The sequence below is a fragment of the Alosa pseudoharengus genome, unplaced genomic scaffold (genome assembly GCF_046254945.1).
Source record: "Alosa pseudoharengus isolate Yale_2024_CS ecotype anadromous, Long Island Sound unplaced genomic scaffold, YU_APseudo_1.1 YU_APseudo_1.1_scf_8, whole genome shotgun sequence".
In the NCBI taxonomy this organism is placed as follows: domain Eukaryota; kingdom Metazoa; phylum Chordata; class Actinopteri; order Clupeiformes; family Clupeidae; genus Alosa; species Alosa pseudoharengus.
In genome coordinates, this window is record NW_027468870.1 from 37,525,558 (window position 1) to 37,543,057 (window position 17,500).

General features: G+C 46.9%; 1 protein-coding gene across 3 annotated transcripts in view; it reads right to left on the reverse strand.

Moving 5' to 3' along the window:
- Positions 1-17,500, reverse strand: part of abr (ABR activator of RhoGEF and GTPase) — a 138,661-nt gene that overhangs the window by 53,264 nt on the left and 67,897 nt on the right. For all 3 annotated transcript variants that reach the window (XM_076274762.1, XM_076274763.1, XM_076274764.1), the window contains 7 exons: positions 13,157-13,209; positions 10,287-10,427; positions 9,815-9,936; positions 6,599-6,770; positions 3,690-3,806; positions 3,232-3,307; positions 2,892-2,996 (listed from right to left, as the gene is read on the reverse strand). In XM_076274762.1, coding sequence (XP_076130877.1) covers positions 2,892-2,996; positions 3,232-3,307; positions 3,690-3,806; positions 6,599-6,770; positions 9,815-9,936; positions 10,287-10,427; positions 13,157-13,209 — 786 coding nt within the window. The remainder of the gene's footprint in view (positions 1-2,891; positions 2,997-3,231; positions 3,308-3,689; positions 3,807-6,598; positions 6,771-9,814; positions 9,937-10,286; positions 10,428-13,156; positions 13,210-17,500) is intronic.

Genomic DNA, 17,500 nt, shown 5'->3' on the forward strand with positions numbered 1-17,500 from the left:
ACAATCAGATCAGCTGACGGCTTTTAGCCCAGTCTTCTCTAGCCCTCGATCTCTCCTCAGGACTGATCTGGGATCTTGAGAGACACCGTTCACTACCCACCTCCTCTACTAATGACTCTTCGCCACACCTGAGACAGATTTCTAAGGCAGTGATGGACTGTCACTGACCCTGTTCCGTCAGAGGCCCCTCAGCAATCAAAGCTGTGGGAACAGAGACGGGGTCTCTGATTGGATCTTGGAGGGGGTGCATGGGGGATGTAGAAAAGTGGTGCATTCCTAACCCAGCTGGTCTGTGTTTCAGCCTGTCGCCCTCTTCCTTGTATTTCATTGTAAGGCAAGACTGTGTGTGTGTGTGTGTGTGGTGATGGGGGCACTGGGGGCAGTGAATGTGTGTCAGTCTCCAATAACTGGAGGCCTGGTTCAGCTAACACTCTCCCACAGCCCTGTAGAGCCAATGTGGTGGTTTGGCCTTGCACACTTTCCAGCCTGAATTCCGAGAACTGGCAGTTGTCATGTTTGAATGGCTCATCTCTGTTCAATTTGCCCTAACATAATGCCTTAATGTGTAGTGTAAGTGCTTTTAGCTTAAACCACCACTAGGGGGGGTTTGTGAGCACTTCCCTTATTTATACAGTCTATGGTTTCTCTAGATCAGTGTTTCTCAAACTTTTTTTCTGGGGACCAGCTTTTTAAAAATGACAGACTATCGCGACCCAACTCGTGACTGTGGTAGTTAACAAACTAGATCAGTGGTTCTCAAACTTTTTCTTTCATTCCCCACTTTGATCAAGGGGGCATTCTCGAGCCCATTCTCGAACCTAAATACTGTTTATACTCTTCAACAGAGTTAAAATCAGCTGGTGCTGCAGATATAATAATAAATAAATACATAACACACATATTTCTGTTTTCCAGCAACATATTAGGAAGCATAGGCCATTTTACAGCATTGTACAATATATTCAATGAAATACCAACATGCTGCATTAAATGGATCCATAATCCAGTCATACTGAGCACTGCTGGTTGGGAAATATTTTTGAAATAAACTTTGCAGGGATATGATGTACTGTAGGCCTACTGTTTAATACATGGGATCACAAGAGTGCCTCCCAATCAGACGTTTCAGCGATTTCGCTCAGAAATCTCAAAGGCATAATACTGTCGCGATCGAGGCGCCTGTCCCATACTCAAGTTTTTTTGGTGAATGCAGTAATATTATTTGCTAGGTGAGGTAGGTGCTTGTCTTTGCCTTGTAACTGGACATTTAACTCAAATGTATCGCTAAGATATATCAAATATATCGCTAAGATAGGCCAGCTTCGTCAAGAAATGTTCATTAGTGAACATGCTTGCAGATTCAAACATGCGCTCTTCCTCCAAGAAGAGGCGACTCGGAGCTCAAACACGCGCGACAGCACTTTACCTCGGGAAAGCCACCTTGCCTCGCTGTGAAACAGTACAGCCTTTTGGTCAGCTACCATCTCTTCGCAAAGTGTGGAGAATAGGCGCGCTTTTAAGGGCGGGGTTTTGATGAAATTCACCACTCTCACAACAACGTTCAAAATCTCATGTAGGTCGGGACTAACTAAGCTGCCTTGACACGAGCGCTTCCCTGTGAATAACACAGTGCGTCCATTGCGCATCAGGTGCTACCTGGGCCCAGGCTACAGATAAAAAAAAAAAATAATTTAATCACCTGGCATGTCTCCGCGACCCAGTAGTGGGTCGCGACCCACAGTTTGAGAAACGCTGCTCTAGACCCACACAAACATTTAATAAGGTTACTATAAAAAGCTCAAGATTTTTATACGCGCCAATAAAGGTTTATACAGCCTAATTAGGTAGCTGGAGCCTTTCAAGCTTTCAGTAAAATTAGATAAAATAGTTGTGGTCAACCAAATCAACTATGTTTACAAAACAAAGTGTTATTCCACGTAGCCTATATAAAGCATGGGCAAACTTCTCGGGGAGAGAGTCATTAAGACAGGCACTTGAGCAGAGCAGGAGATACAGCAGATCCACAAGATTAGATCCCAGTCTCATGTCACTGCTGTGCAAGGTTATAGAGGTGGAGGTGGAGGTGTACAGTAGGTGGAGGTGGAGGTGGACTTCAGCATCAGCAGGGTCAAGAAAGCCAAATCAGGCTGCTTCAGAGGAGTGGGGATACAGGGGCAGGATGCAGGAGCTTTGCCTGTGGGGTTTTTTGCCTCCATCTGGTGCAAATCGCAGCAGGGAGAACACATGGCTTTAATGTCACCTCAGTCCAAACAATCCCATATCAGGTCCCATCAAAGTAAAAAAAAAGGGAATATTTGGGGAAAAGACAACCGAACTAGGCCACAGAACTTTTTGTTTGTGTCTGGAAACAACGTGGCACAGGTTATCAGTGGATTAGAAACAGATTGTAACCCAGATTCCACTTCTAATCCAGTTGGGCTTTCTTTTTGCTGCTGCTGCTAGTGCTGCTGAGGCAGCATCAAGAGAGACGCGTTTATTGAGGAAAGCTGGAGCGACAAGCACAGAAAAAGAGAGGAGGAGAGAAGAAAAGGAAGAGGGAGAGGAAGGAGAAAAGAAGGAAAGAAGAAAAGGGAGAGGGAGAGAAAGGAGAAAAGAAGGAGAGTGAGTTTTAACTCAAAGCAGAGTTGGGGGGGGGAGTGTGGCCTGGATTCAGCACTGCGTCAGCTCAAGGGTTCGTGTGTGTGCGTGTGTGCGAAGAAGGAAAAGAAAGTCAGATAGGAGAGAAGGTGAGAGATAGAAAGATAGAAAGAGAGAAAGAGATAGAGAGAGAAGTGGAGGAAAAGGTGAGACACTGACAGAGAAAAAAAGGAGAGAAAGGAGAGTGGAAAGGAAAGAGAGAGCAAGACAACGGGAGAGCAGGAGATCCTCACCATCTTTGTGGCTGGTGAGTGGGATGTTGTGGACGGTTCTGAGTTTGAAACAGAATCCGGTGAGAACCTGCAGTTCCACAGAGCTCAGCACACAGGCCTGCAGGTCTGGAACGCATCAATCACACAATCACTCACAGCACTGATTGACCTGATACACTAGTCATACACACACACTAAAATAGCACCAGTGCTGAAGTTATGCACAGGAAGTTACAAGTAGGAAGTTATTTACAAGTAGACTGGGTAGACTGTTACTAACTTTATTTTGGGTATTATTCGAAAAGCAGTTATTTTATTATTATTTAAAAATAAATTATTATTTTTGTCAGTTTTTCCATACCTTTCTTCTGCAGTTTTTCAATGCTCTCTCTCCACTCTGACCTCTCATAGTCTGAAGACAGCAGAAACAAGTAGCTCTGAGGGAGAAAGAGGAGAGGGACTGAGATGCAAACCAACAGCTCCCTCTAGTGTTCAAATGTGGCGCTGCAGAGTAGCCCAGAGGAACAGAGGCTGACTGGATTCAGTCCTATTTTCAGATGTGACAGGACAATCATGTGCTGTGGGTGGGTGTTTGTGGATATGTGTGTAGTGGTTAAGGAGCTGGGTTAGCCAGAAAAGTTGTGAGTTCCCCAACTGCCACCATCATGTCCCTGAACAAGGCAATTAGCCCCAAGCTACTCTGGGGAGAATGCCTCTTGTAATAATTGACTTAAGTAAGGCACATTGAATACAAGTGGCAGCCAGTTCAATAAGTATAAGTATAAGTGGTATAAGTTAGTCCCTTGGTGTGCTCTGTACCTTGCCATTTCTGTTGTGGATGCGGAAGGGGATTGAGGGCGAGTGCAGAAGGAGACATGCCTCCTGCTCGTTCATCTTCTTCCTCAGGCGGTCCACCACGCGGCTCTGTCCCTTTGTCTGCATATGCACACACACACACACACAGACACACACACACACACGCGCACACACACACACACACACACACACACGCACACACACACACACGCACACACACACAACAATGATGAAAACAGTTGATCATGTTGATTCATCAGAAATGCTGTGGTTCCAAAACCCAAAAATGGATAAAGAACAGATGTTTTGTAATGGAGAAGTTACACAAACAGTTCCTCAGAACAGGATGTCAGAACTGGGCTACAACCACAAACACACGCACGCACGTTTCTCTTGAATATGCAGCACAAGTGGTTCCCACTCAACTGCCTGCCCCTCTCCAAACCAGGCAGCCGCTATGAGGTGCTAATCATGCTAGTAATCATGCCTAGCACTCCCCAAATCACATCACTTCCTGTGCTGATAGCGTTCCTTGCTGGGCTTCGTCCCTTTCCCCTTCCCTCTCTTCCCTCTCCAGAACACCTCTTCACCTCCCTCCAGCACTCCACTACATCCCTCCATTCTTTCCTGCCTTTCCTGAGAACTAACTCTCCTGCTGTCTTTCAACAGCGGTGCAGCTCCCGGCTGTGCTGCATGGGCTACCTGTGCTGCATATCCAATCTGGAGAATCTGGTGTGTGTGTGTGTGTGTGTGTGTGTGTGTGTGTGTGTGTGTGTGTGTGTGTGTATGTAAGTGTTTGTGTGTTTGTGTGTGTGTGCGTTTAAGTGTTTGTGTGTGTGTGTGTTTAAGTGTTTGTGTGTGTGTGCGTGTGTTTAAGTGTTTGTGTGTGTGTCTATGTATGTGTGTGTGTGTGTGTGTGTGTGTGTGTGTTGGACAATAGAAGATCCCCAACATAAGCCTGAGCTCCTAGGAGCCATTGTGTTTGGGCGCGAGCCCGAGAGGAAGTAAGGGGTGTGCGAGTACACGCCAGTGTTCCCTAAACTCTCCTCCCTCATTATGCCTGTTTACACTGGACAAGATGCTTATCTCTGTTCCATGCTACTCCACTCAATCTAAACAAGGACAACTCACATATCTCAGTGTTTGTGCTTGGTGTGTGTGTGTGTGTGTGTGTGTGTGTGTATGTGTGTGTGTGTGGGGGGGTTACATCAAACACAGCACACCATCATGCCTGCACCACTAATGAGCACCAAAACAACTTGTCCTCCAAATGTACCGGTAACTCCTGACAGGTTCATTCCAATGACAACACCAGCGGCTTGGTGAGCAGAGGGGGGTGGGGAGCTTAATAGCGGAACACACAGCTTTTAATTCCTAAAGATAAACAGAGTCTTGGCCAGACTGGTGGGGGGTGAAAGATGGAAGCCCCGGGCTGGTCGGGCACGCCCAGGTATGGCAGTCCACGCGAGGGGAGCTGTGGGCAGTGTCCCTTCCTCTGTTCCTGGAAGCGGAGTCTGCCCTTAGTTGACCCCACTCTGTGGTCACTGCAACGACCTCTCTCAAAGAGCGGGGCTGCTGCACAAGTGCGCTACCTCAGGCTCCCAGAGTGCAGGGATGAAAACAGCATCCTTTATAGACCCTAACCTAATCAGTGCCTAAAAACACACCACCACTCAGCCGCCATCTTGGACTCTGAATAGAGGCTTTATACAACTGAAACTGAATAGCTGACTATTGTGGGTCTCTGGTCAGATAAGTGGAAGTTTAGCTAAAAAGAGAGCCAATTAGTTCCCCTCCGCCCACTAGGTCCCTAGCATCTCTGATCATATGCCTTGCCTGTGGTTTGGCACACATAGATAAGAGTGGCCATCAATGGCCTCAGCACACACTTCAATATCATCATATCCAGGATGGATGGAAACACACACACACACACACATGCACGAGCACACGCACACACCAGGGCTCCAGACTACCTTTTTGCATTGGTTGCACTGGTGCACCTAACTTTTTTATTTAGGTGAACCAGCACAAAATGTAGGTGCACCCATTTTTTTCAGAAGAGAATGTGAAAGTAATTAGCTTTAAGAAGAACATGAAAGTAATTAGCTTTCATTCTAAAGGTTTTAGGCTAGAAGAAAATAGTCGTTCATCAGTCAAGGATATATGGATGCAATTCATTATGTTTTATTTGTTGTTAAATAAAATAAATGTTAAAAAAAACTAACAAGTCAAAGGAAATATGTCTGGGGTTATTGCAAGAGATGTCTAGCAATGTTAATTTCTATGATTTTGGTGAGCACTACATTAATAAATGACGTGTGAGCTAACGGGACAGTTACCTAGAAGGAACTCTCTCAAGATGTAAAAGTTTACCAATAGGTTGTGTAGCTTACAGTATTTCAGAAATGTCCTTAAACCCAACAATAGGCCTAAATGAACTAAATTCCATAGCCTAGGTAGGTTAGCAACACAAACTTGAGCGGTGCAAGTCAGCAAATCAACTTGACATCGTTACTCGCTACTTATCACAACAGCTGCAGGTTAAAAGCTGTGTGTGTGTGAGGAGAAAAGACACATAGGCTACGAAAAGCACCGACTATCATTCAAGTATATCGATACTAGGTATAGGTATTGTTGACGTTTCTAATTTCAGGGTATTGCGATACTTTTGTAGTATTGGTGCACCATGCAACACTAGTCAAAGGAGGACAAACGCTTAGTTCGTGGAGAGACAGCAGATGTGAGGAAAGTCTAGGCGCTCACCCATAAGACATTAGGTGCACCAGTGCGACCCAAGAAAAAATGCACTCTAGAACCCTGCACGCGCACACACACACACACACACACACACACACACACACACACACACACACACACACACACACACACACACACGCTTACGCACACACCTTCTCCTTCTGGATCTCGCTCTTGAAGACGCAGATCTTGTTCTTCATCTCATCCAGCTCATGCTCGGGCAGCGTCTGGATGTGGGGGATAGAGTCGGCCGCGTCGTCCAGCGTCTGGAAGGTGAGGTCGGCCAGCGGGGTGTACCACTTACACTCATACTGCTGGTGCTTGCTGGAGAGGGAAGGGGGCAGGGCAGGGGGATATATATACAGAAGGGGGGGGCAAACAAAGATATTTTAAAATCATACTTCATTATTCATCACAATATACAAAGATCTGACAAAACGTTCAATCAAACAAACGACAAACAAAGAGCGACAAGCTCAAAAACACATGGATACACACAAAGAAAGGCATACGCACAATGAGCAAAAAGCACACATGCAGGCAAGGACACACATACACACACACATACACACACAGAAAAAAAGAAAGAGGGATATAGAGAGGGAGAGAAAGGGAGCGAAAGATACATAGATAGAGAGATTCAATTAGCCTTGGCTAGGAACCTGAGGACAATGGAAGATTGCAAGACAAAAAGGCTGCTGTATCACTGCGGTAATTTAATATTCCCTTTAATGCGTTCTCAAAACAAGCACACCTCTTTGTTCCTGTAAGATTAACATTATTTATATGCTGGCAATGTGGGAGATTTGTGAGCAGCCATTCTTTACTGGACCAAAGAAACACAGGCTAAAAGTAGATGACGGCTCATTTATAATGTTTTGGGAAAACCATGCTGACAACAAATGTGCACGCGGTACATCTGCGTATAAATCATGTGTCTAAATGAATGTCCAGGGGAAAGCACCTCCACTTTGCTAATGAGAATGCAGAAGTTAGCCTGGGGTGTACACTGTCAACTCATTAACACACAAATCATATTCACACACACACACACACACACACAAATCATATTCATTATGCTGGTGACTTATGAGGCCGAGTCCTATGACAGACCAAACACCATTACCCTAATGTTGACTTGCTGGAAACAGCATTGGCCTTGGCCTTTATTGGATAATGCCCTGCAGGTTTTAATGATCGCTAGGACCTGGAATGGAAACAGAGGCCTCGTGCTCACACAGGGATGGCTGAAGCACACTGGGCTTCCACTACTGAGTCACATCAACACTGTTCATCTTAGGGAACAAGGAAGTGTGAGATAAGGCCTAAGCACTGTATATACAGTAAGAACACAAGTAGAGTATGAGGTCTCTTTTGTGTTTTGTATGTAGGTGTACTGACACCTACATGTTCCTTGTTTCTACTCTGCATTGTATGCTAATTGCTACGCTATACGTGTGAGAGAACTCCATGGGGCTGGAGTGGGGGGATGAGCATTATGGCTGTGTTTTCATTTTTACCTGTCAACACTGACAGCACCTCTACTCCATACAGCAGCTCATAAGCATAGCAGATGTGCTCCACGACACATTGCAGCTCATTATGCCAGCGGCTTGTCTTTCCAGTGGCATCAAATATGCCTAATAGACCACGCCTGTCTCCTCCGCTTGTGTCGGTTTCTTCTAATGGGAGCTGATGAATATTCATGTCTCTGTGTCACTAATTCAAATCCAGTGGGAAACAAAAGGGGGATGTGATAATCAGGGTGACACTGTGGAACACTGAGCCTCGGACGCCACAGACACAAAGACAACATCCCCACTTGCAGTATGGATATGGAGCTGGGGGATTTATTTATGTATAGAGAGACTGATCTGGAATCAGCTACAGGTTTATAGTGGAGATAAGCTTTACTCAGCTGATCCAGGAGAGTTGGGGAAGCAGAGATCAAATAAGTGGGGGAGAATAGGCGGACATGACGGGAACATGAGCTGCCATGGAGACATGACGGCTGCAGAGACAGGCAGCCACAGAGGCCATCAATCGCCCAGACAGGGGCGTCCTGGAGACAGTAACCTCGGCGACAGCACGGCTGACAAACGCAGGGCACTCGTGGAAATGAAATACTTCATCAGGACAGGAGGTTGACAAGAGAGCTTGGCGCACTCACAATGCTCCTACCGGTCCACACAGACAAACACACACAGACACACACACAGCAGTGTAGGGGTGTGTGTGTGTGTGTGTGTGTGTGTGTGTGTGTGTGTTTGTCTGTTGAAGGAGCAGGATGAAGCTTAGGCTTCTCTATAAAACACCTCTCAGGGAGAGATAAGGGGGTGGCGGACACTACGCTTCAGGGACCAACAGAATCCAGAGAGCCACCACTTGGCAACTCAATTGTTTTCTTCATAATACCTGTGACCTGTGTGCAGCAGTGTGACAGCGACAGACAAAAATAACTTGATGAGTCTCATCATGAAGACATATGCAGTCATCACATATAGAGAAAAAAGAGAGAAGAGAAACAAAAGAAGATCAATGAAAGAGTGTCGAGAGAGAACAACAAACGTTCTGGAGAATGGAGACTACACACTCGGGTTTTGTGGAGTGTTTCAGTATGAGTGTTCATATCAGAAAGGGTTGAAGTGGAAGTGGTGGAGATGATTAGTAAAGTGTATTTGGTGGTGTTAGTGGTGGTGGTGTTGGTGGTGGTGGTGGTGGTGGTGGTGGTGGTGGTGTTGGTGGTGGTGGTGGTGGTGGTGGTGTTGGTGGTGTTGGTGGTGTTGGTGGTGGTGTTAGTGGTAGTGGTGGTGGTGTTGGTGGTGGTGGTGGTGGTGGTGTTGGTGGCGGTGGTGTTGGTGGTGTTAGTGGTGGTGTTAGTGGTAGTGGTGGTGGTGGTGGTGGTGTTGGTGGCGGTGGTGTTGGTGGTGTTAGTGGTGGTGTTAGTGGTAGTGGTGGTGGTGTTGGTGGTGGTGTTGGTGGCGGTGGTGTTAGTGGTGGTGTTAGTGGTAGTGGTGGTGGTGTTGGTGGCGGTGGTGTTGGTGGTGTTAGTGGTAGTGGTGGTGTTGGTGGCGGTGGTGGTGTTGGTGTTAGTGGTGGTGTTAGTGGTGGTGGTGTTGGTGGTGTTGGTGGTGGTGGCGGTGGTGTTGGTGGTGTTAGTGGTGGTGTTAGTGGTAGTGGTGTTGGTGGTGTTAGTGGTGGTGTTGGTGTTGGTGGTGGTGTTGGTGGTGGTGTTAGTGGTGGTGTTAGTGGTGGTGTTGGTGGTGTTGGTGGTGGTGTTAGTGGTGGTGTTGGTGGCGGTGGTGGTGGTGTTAGTGGTGTTAGTGGTGTTGGTGGTGGTGTTGTTCCAGCGCCAGGCCAGGTCGTACCCCACTGCCGTCTTCTTCAGCTTGGCGCAGAGCAGCAGGTCGGTGAAGAGGAAGACGTGGCGGAGCTTCCTCGAGCCCTCCGACACCTCCACCAGGAAGCCGTCCTTCACCAGCTGACGAGCCTGCCAGGAAGTGCAACTTGACATCATTTCCTGTTTGAGCGGCTGCCTTACACACACTGTTTCACTAGAACACGCCCTGCCTCTGTAAAACTGGCTGGGTACAGATAGCACAGGCCTTACAAAATAACGTTACTAAATGAACCATATCAAATAATTAAACAAATAATAAATAAATGTTCCTCCTACATGCTTGCCAAGATGATATTAAAAGGACCACTAATATTTAGATTATGAATATAACTTCAGCCACTGTTAATGGGCTTTTTGCATATCTGATAATGCACAGAGATGCACACATCCTCTTTCTCTCTTGCAAAAACACACACAAACACGAGCACGCCCACACACACCTCTCCCTTAGGCGTGGTGACGGCGGTCCTGCGTGGGTCAATCTCCTCATTTATGCTGGACAGGAAGTTCTGGGATATCCTCAGCGCGTCCTGAAGGAGCGGGAAATCAGGGTGGTCTTTTGGAGTGTGTTTCAGCAGGTCCTGAAAAAGCACACACACACAGAATCATGTCACTACAAGTATAAGTAAGTATAAGTATATGTATATATACTCTTTTGATCCCGTGAGGGAAATTTGGTTTCTGCATTTATGCCAATCCGTGAATTAGTGAAACACACTCAGCACACAGTGAACACACAGTGAGGTGAAGCACAAACTAATAATGGCGCAGTGAGCTGCCTGCAACAACAGCGGCGCTCGGGGAGCAGTGAGGGGTTAGGTGCCTTGCTCAAGGGCACTTTGGCCGTGCCTACTGGTCGGGGTTCGAAACGGCAACCCTCCGGTTACAAGTCCAAAGCGCTAACCAGTAGCCACGGCTGCCTCAAGCACCTCCATCATATTCCATACCAATGTCATGTTGTTTATGCAATACAAATGTCACAATCCCGTCTTCCCTCATCCTAATTCCACTCGTCTTCACCAAGAAACTAAAGGACTATGCGAAACACGGCCTGAAGCAACTAACAAAGACTAACATTAAGATGTAAGCATGCTTGAGCCCATGTTTTTCTGAACAGGTTAAAAAGTAGATCTAGCATGAATTTAGCCTTCAAAGGAGATTCTGGTTTCCAGAACAATGTTGTCTCTGGGTAGCTCCTCATCCGTGTCTGAGCAACGGATTCCTCCAGTCTTTAATTACCTCATGGAGGATAGAGAGAGAGGGGGAGAGAGAGAGAGAGAAATAAAGAGAGAATGAAAGAGAGGGAGAGAGTAAGAAGAAAGAGAGAGAGAGAGAAAAAAAGAGAGAGAGATAGAGAGAAAGAAAGAGAGAGAGAGAGAGAAAGAGAGAAAGACTGAGCTGTAAATCCCACTGCAGCCATTCTCCTCCTGTCTCCCAGCAGTTCTGCTCAGCAGTGAGCCCCTCTAACAGCTACATCAGCATCCCACACAAGGCAACCCACACTGGGAGTGTGTGTGGTGTGTGTGTGTGTGTGTGTGTGTGTGTGTGTGTGTGTGTGTGTGTGTGTGTGTGTGTGTGTGTGTGTGTGTGTGTGTGTGTGAGAGAGAGTGAGTGAGTGAGAGAGAGAGAGAGTGTGTGTGTGGGCGCATACCCAGTAGTTAGTTCGCATTCAAATTCACACTGACTGTGCGTGAACTCCAATGTGTCAAGGTGACCTTTGTGACAAATCCATTATGCCTTTGTTCAGAATTCTATGGGTGATTCAATAACAAAAAATTGCCATGGAATCAGCAAAAGTGGAGACAGCACAGACTCTTTGGAGAAGTCTCTGTTCTCTGCAGATAGCTGAGCCCAGGCCTTGGATGACTCAACATTAAGCACATCTACACCAAGGAGGGCCCAGGGCTCTACAGTGCGCCCATTTCACTCGCATTTGCGAGTAAAAATGATGATGTGCGAGTGCAAAAAAATATTTAGGCGCACTGGTGCGAATGACTTCTAACCATGTCAATGTTTGTCTACAAAATACACCGCAACATCGAGAAACAGTACTGGTGCAAACCATAGAATCACGTCGCGAATGCAGCATAAAACTACACCTCCCATCAACGTTAGCAGTTTCGCGTTGGGACTCGATAGTAGTAGTCGCTTCTATGAAATCCATGAGCGCGCAGAGAAAGCGGAAAGTTAGACTAGCCAGCCAAGATGAAAAGATTGAAGAAATTAGTTCTTCCGCCTTCTATCCACCGAATTAATTGGATATAGGAGGAACAGGATAAGATTCTGAGAATGCAGTGAGAGAAGGAAAGGTAACCTAACATGCTTTTTAGCCCAGTTGACGTATTGGCTGCAATATGCAAAATATAGCTGTAGCGAACAGGCATAAAAGTAGCTTCCCGTAGATAGGTAGAACGCTACTGACAACTCCAGGCTTCCACGCATGCTTGCTTGTTTACACCGAATACAAGCTTAAGTGCAAAACGAGTGTAGGCCTAACGTTTGGCTACTGCCCCCAGCAATGCAGATATTTCAAATAAAAAAATAAAAGTATAAAAATATATATATATCCTTGATTAGACTATGTTTTGTGGAAGAGAAAATTTACTGTTTTAGTAGTAGTATTAGGCAGTATGCAGTCAGATAGGTCACATGGGCATATTTGGATTAGCTACAGGTGGATTCACAAATAAATAAATTAGCCTACATTTGGCAGGATACTTGATATACAGGCTAAATGCAAATATGGCAATGTATTATATTATTTTACATTAACAAAATGTAGGAAAATAAAACAGACTGAAAATAAAGTAGGCACTGATCTTTAAAATCCTGTTTCCTGTAGCCTAAATGTTGTCAGTCATTCTTAATATTCGCAATTGGTGCACTGGCATGTTTAACTGTTAGCTGCAGTGTAATGTTAGATTATGTGTAAGTTAAGTACAGAACTGACTGTGCTCCCAAATTTTTGTCTGTGCTCCTAAATTTTTTAACTTGGGGGCACAAGTGCTCCTGGAAAAAAATGTTAGTGTAGAGCCCTGGGGCCATTCGGCCATTCATTAATTCAATCAGAGTTTCTGTTCCCCTCAGCAGGCTAGGCACCCATGGTAAACGGACAAAAATTATCTGCTCTGTGTCCTCACCCTCGGTCAGGGTGAAACCTGGAGAGCCCGAGTGACCCCACTATAGACCTGGTGACTTCTTGTCGTGCTACGTCAGTCTTTCTTTTGCAGATATGCACATGAACATCATCCAGTAAAAGGACTCATTGGTTTTGGTCTACATGAGGCGTAATGATGGTCCATATACTCACATGTAAGACTAATGTACTCCTGGTCACGCGGTCAATAGGTTTGTACAGGAGAGCTGAAAAACACAAACAGAAAACAACATTTAGATGAGTTCAATTTCAATCATTCACATTAACATGCATCTCTGCACGATCTCACTGTCACACACACAACCAAATGAAGATGCATCAGAGCACTTTGAGCTCCAACTCCCATATCAATCACACACTACTCCCCCACAGCCCTGTAATAAGATGGAGTTCAAATGATTGACTGCAGCATTCACTTAATAAGGAATACTGGAAACAAGCCACTATGGGCAGAACAGAGGAGGGGGGTAGGGAGGGGGGACTGGAAGCACTTTTTGTACAGAGAGCTGCGCACCATCTATCCAGAAAGAAAAGAGAGAGAACAAGGGAGAGAGAAAAGAGAGAGAGGGAGATAAGGAAGGAGGGAGGGAAAGAGAAGAAGGAGAGAGAGAGAGAGTGATGGGGTCAAGGCTCCAGTCCTCCATCTATCTAATCCCCGCCTGCAGCTCTCTGGCTGCCCTTCACTGCTCACAGACTCTGGTCAGTTACAGGCCAGTTATGCAACCGCTACACACACACACACACACACACACACACACACACACACACACACACACACACACACACACACACACACACACACACACACAGACACACACTATGAGACACGAGTCTCCATACATTCTTAAGTACATTTTGATGGACATTTCAAGCCCTTTCATCCCAAACCTTGGTGCCCGCATGCTGCATAATTAGCTTGTACACACCCCTTTCCAACAAACACACACATAAAACACACACACGCACGCACGCACGCACGCACGCACGCACGCACGCACGCACACACGCACGCACACACACACGAGGATGCAATCTCAGCTGCTGGTTAATTGGGTTCTTCTCCTATGAGTCTCCCAGGAAGAGGGCACCTGGGAGGGCCAAGTTCAGGGAGAAGGTGGGGCATCTCAGTGCAGGGAGACAAGGGTCAACACAGGGTTCACACACACAGTGTACACACACATCAAACCATGACAGAGATGCCGTTGGCAGAGCAGACACACAGGGGCTCAAATAAACTTTTTTATTGAAAGAGCTCGGCATCACAGATCTCTACGTGCTACGAGCAGAATACCAACAAAGCTTTGAGTCGAGGTCAGATGAGTAAGGGGGCCTTGAATGAGCACCTCCTCCTCCCCCCCCCCCCTCCTCCCCCTCCCCCTCCCCCTTCATTACTGAGCCTGCGGAGTGCTCTCCATCTCAGGGTAAACGGGGGAATGAACATGTGAACGCCGAGACCCACTGGGTCCTCCGGCTCTCCTCTCTCTCTCTGATCTCCACACACTTCCTTCTGTCGGACCCCCCCCCCCCCCCACAGTCAAGGCCTGTGTTAGAAGCTCAACCCTGTCAAGAGCTGTGTTCTCGGATTCCCTTTCATGCCCCCCTGCATCCGGACCGCTCATAAATAATGCTCTCTCTCTCACTCTCTCGTTCTCTCTGTCTCTCTCACTCTCTCTCTCTTGCTCTGTTTCATACTCCCTCGCTCTGTCTCAAGATACTATGAATGAAATTCACAGAGGCTCTTTGTGTAAAGTACAAGTGCTGGCTAAGGCTGCTTTTTATGTGCTGTGTTGTGTGTGTGTGTGTGTGTGTGTGTGTGTGTGTGTGTGTGTGTGTGTGTGTGTGTGTGTGTGTGTGTGTGTGTGTGTGTACGCGTGTGTATATGTGTGTTATGTGTGTGTGTGTGTGTGTGTGTGTGTACACGCAGGCATGTATGCATATCCAATGAACATCCTTTCTGCACTGCCTATAACATTGTCCACAAAAGGCACGATTCACTTTCTCATATTATTTTAGCATCCCTGGGATCTAATGACTTCCCCTGAAAAGTCTGCTGATACGTGACTTGGTTGGAGTTTGTCTGCTGCAAATGATTTAAAATAACTTTGCAAGCTTCACAGCTTCCAGTGTGAATATAACATCTTCATTGTGTCATCAGTGGCATATGTAGTGCAGGATATAGAGCAGTCAGTGTGAATCTATACCATCTCCTTATTCATGAAGGATCCCTGGCTAACACACACATCCCTGAGTGTTAGATCCAATAGAATAGAATAGAATGTGTATGGATTAACAGCCAGGCGTACATGCAAACATTTGTTTTGTAATCGTCACATGTGAACAGTTTTTCTCTCATCCTGTTATGCAAGAAAATACAACTTTAAACAGACGTATCACTGGACAAAGAATACTGATACGGATCCACACAGCTAAAGGAAGGTTTGACTATCTTTTGCCTTCAGTACAATGCACCACACAGAGCAAGATGTCCTAAGGAACAGAGAAAGAGAAGAGAGGAGAGGAAGAGAGGAGACAGAGAGAGAGGAGGAGAGGGAAAGAGGGTGAGAGAGAGAGAAGAGAGGAGAGGAGAGGGAGAGAGAGTGAATTGAGAGAGAGGAGAGGAGAGAAAGTGGAGAAAGAGAGGAGAGGAGAGGGAGAGAGAGAGGGTGAGAGAGAGAGGATGAAAGGAGAGGACTGCTGATTGCTGAGGAAATGGACGGCCGCACGGGGCAACGCTGTGATGGAGCCTCTGTCAAGGTCACCCCAACACACAGCTGCACCCCACTAATCACAATGCTAGGGTGGGCCAGCCAGCAATCACACTGACCACTACACACACACACACACACACACACACACACACACACACACGCACACACACAAAGGCATACAGACACACACACAGAGGCTTGCACATACACACACACACACACCTCAGACTGTGACTGCAACACACCGATTTAAGAAAGAAATGGACTCCTGGAAAAAGAGCCAAGCAATCAGAAACCGAGAGACAGGGTGAAGAAGAGGGTGTGACAGAGAGAAGGAGAGGAGGAGAGAAGGAGAGGAGGATGAAAAGAACAGAACGGAACAGAACAGACAGACACAAGTGTAGCACTTGCTGACAGACCGAGAGATTAACGCCACCTGAGCACTTAGCCGCCGGCTCACTTATCCCCCGCCTGGCAGATCTCCTCACGGGTGGCATTAGGAGACCCCCAGGGCAAACACACAACAACACACATCAACACAAACATAAACACAAACGCCTCACTCACATAAACACTAACCGTTAGCCAAGAGTGTCACTGGCTTGGAGACAGTGATAAATGGAGCACTGTAATATTCTGAGACATACACAAGCAGGCAGGCAGGCAGACACACACACACACACACACACACACACGCGCACACGCACACACACACACAAACGTGTGATTAATGGGCCTCTACCTGAGGGGAGAGGAGAGGAGAGAAGAGGAGAGGAGAAAAGAGTAGGGAAGAGGAGAGGAGAGGAGAGAGAAGAGGACAGAAGAGGAGAGAAGAGGAGAGAGGAGAGGAGAGAAGAGAGAAGAGGAGAGAAGAGGAGAGAGGAGAGAGGAGAGGAGAGTAGGAGAGAGGAGAGAGGAGAGAAGAGAGGAGAGTAGGAGAGAGGAGAGAGGAGAGAAGAAGGGAGAGGGGGAGAGGAGAGGAAGCCAGAAGAGAGGAGAGTAGGGGAGAGGAGAGGAGAGGAGTGGAGAGGAGAGGAGAAGAGAGAAGGGAAAGGGGGAGAGGAGAGGAGACAGGAGGGAGAAAGGAGAGGAGAAAGGAGAAGAGAGGAGAGGAGAGAGGCAGGAAAGAACGGAGAGAAAAGAGGAGAGGAGGGGAGAGAGGAGGGAGAAAGGAGAGGAGAGGAGAGATGAGGAGATGACAGGAGAGAAGAGGAGAGGAGAGAAGAAGGGTGAGGGGCAGAGGAGAGGAGAGGGGAGGAGAGGAGAAAGAGGGGAGAAAGGAGAGGAGAAAGGAGAGGAGAGGAGAGGAGAGGCAAAGTGCGTCACCATGCCAACACACACCAGTCAGCCAGGGGTTCCACCTCTCAGAGACCGAAAGAGATACAGAAATAACACAGCGCGTCAGCTCACGGCGCTCTCTGATGTATTAATAACCGCTTTAATACTTTCATCCTGTGTGTGCTCAGTCTGACTCACTCTCATCACTTCACCCTGCACCTGTCTCTGTGTCTCATTCTTTCCCAACTGGGCTTAACGGAGATAGTTTGTGAACACCAACACAAAGTGCAGCTTATGCAAGGTGAGGCAAGTGTGCACACTCCATACTCACACACTTACATACAGTATATGCACACGCAAGCACACGCACACGCACACAATCACGCAAACACACACACGAGCAAACACACACGCACACGCACACAAACACATGCAAGCAGACACACACAGCATATGCACACGCAAGCACACGCACACACACACACACACACACACACACAAACGCAAACAC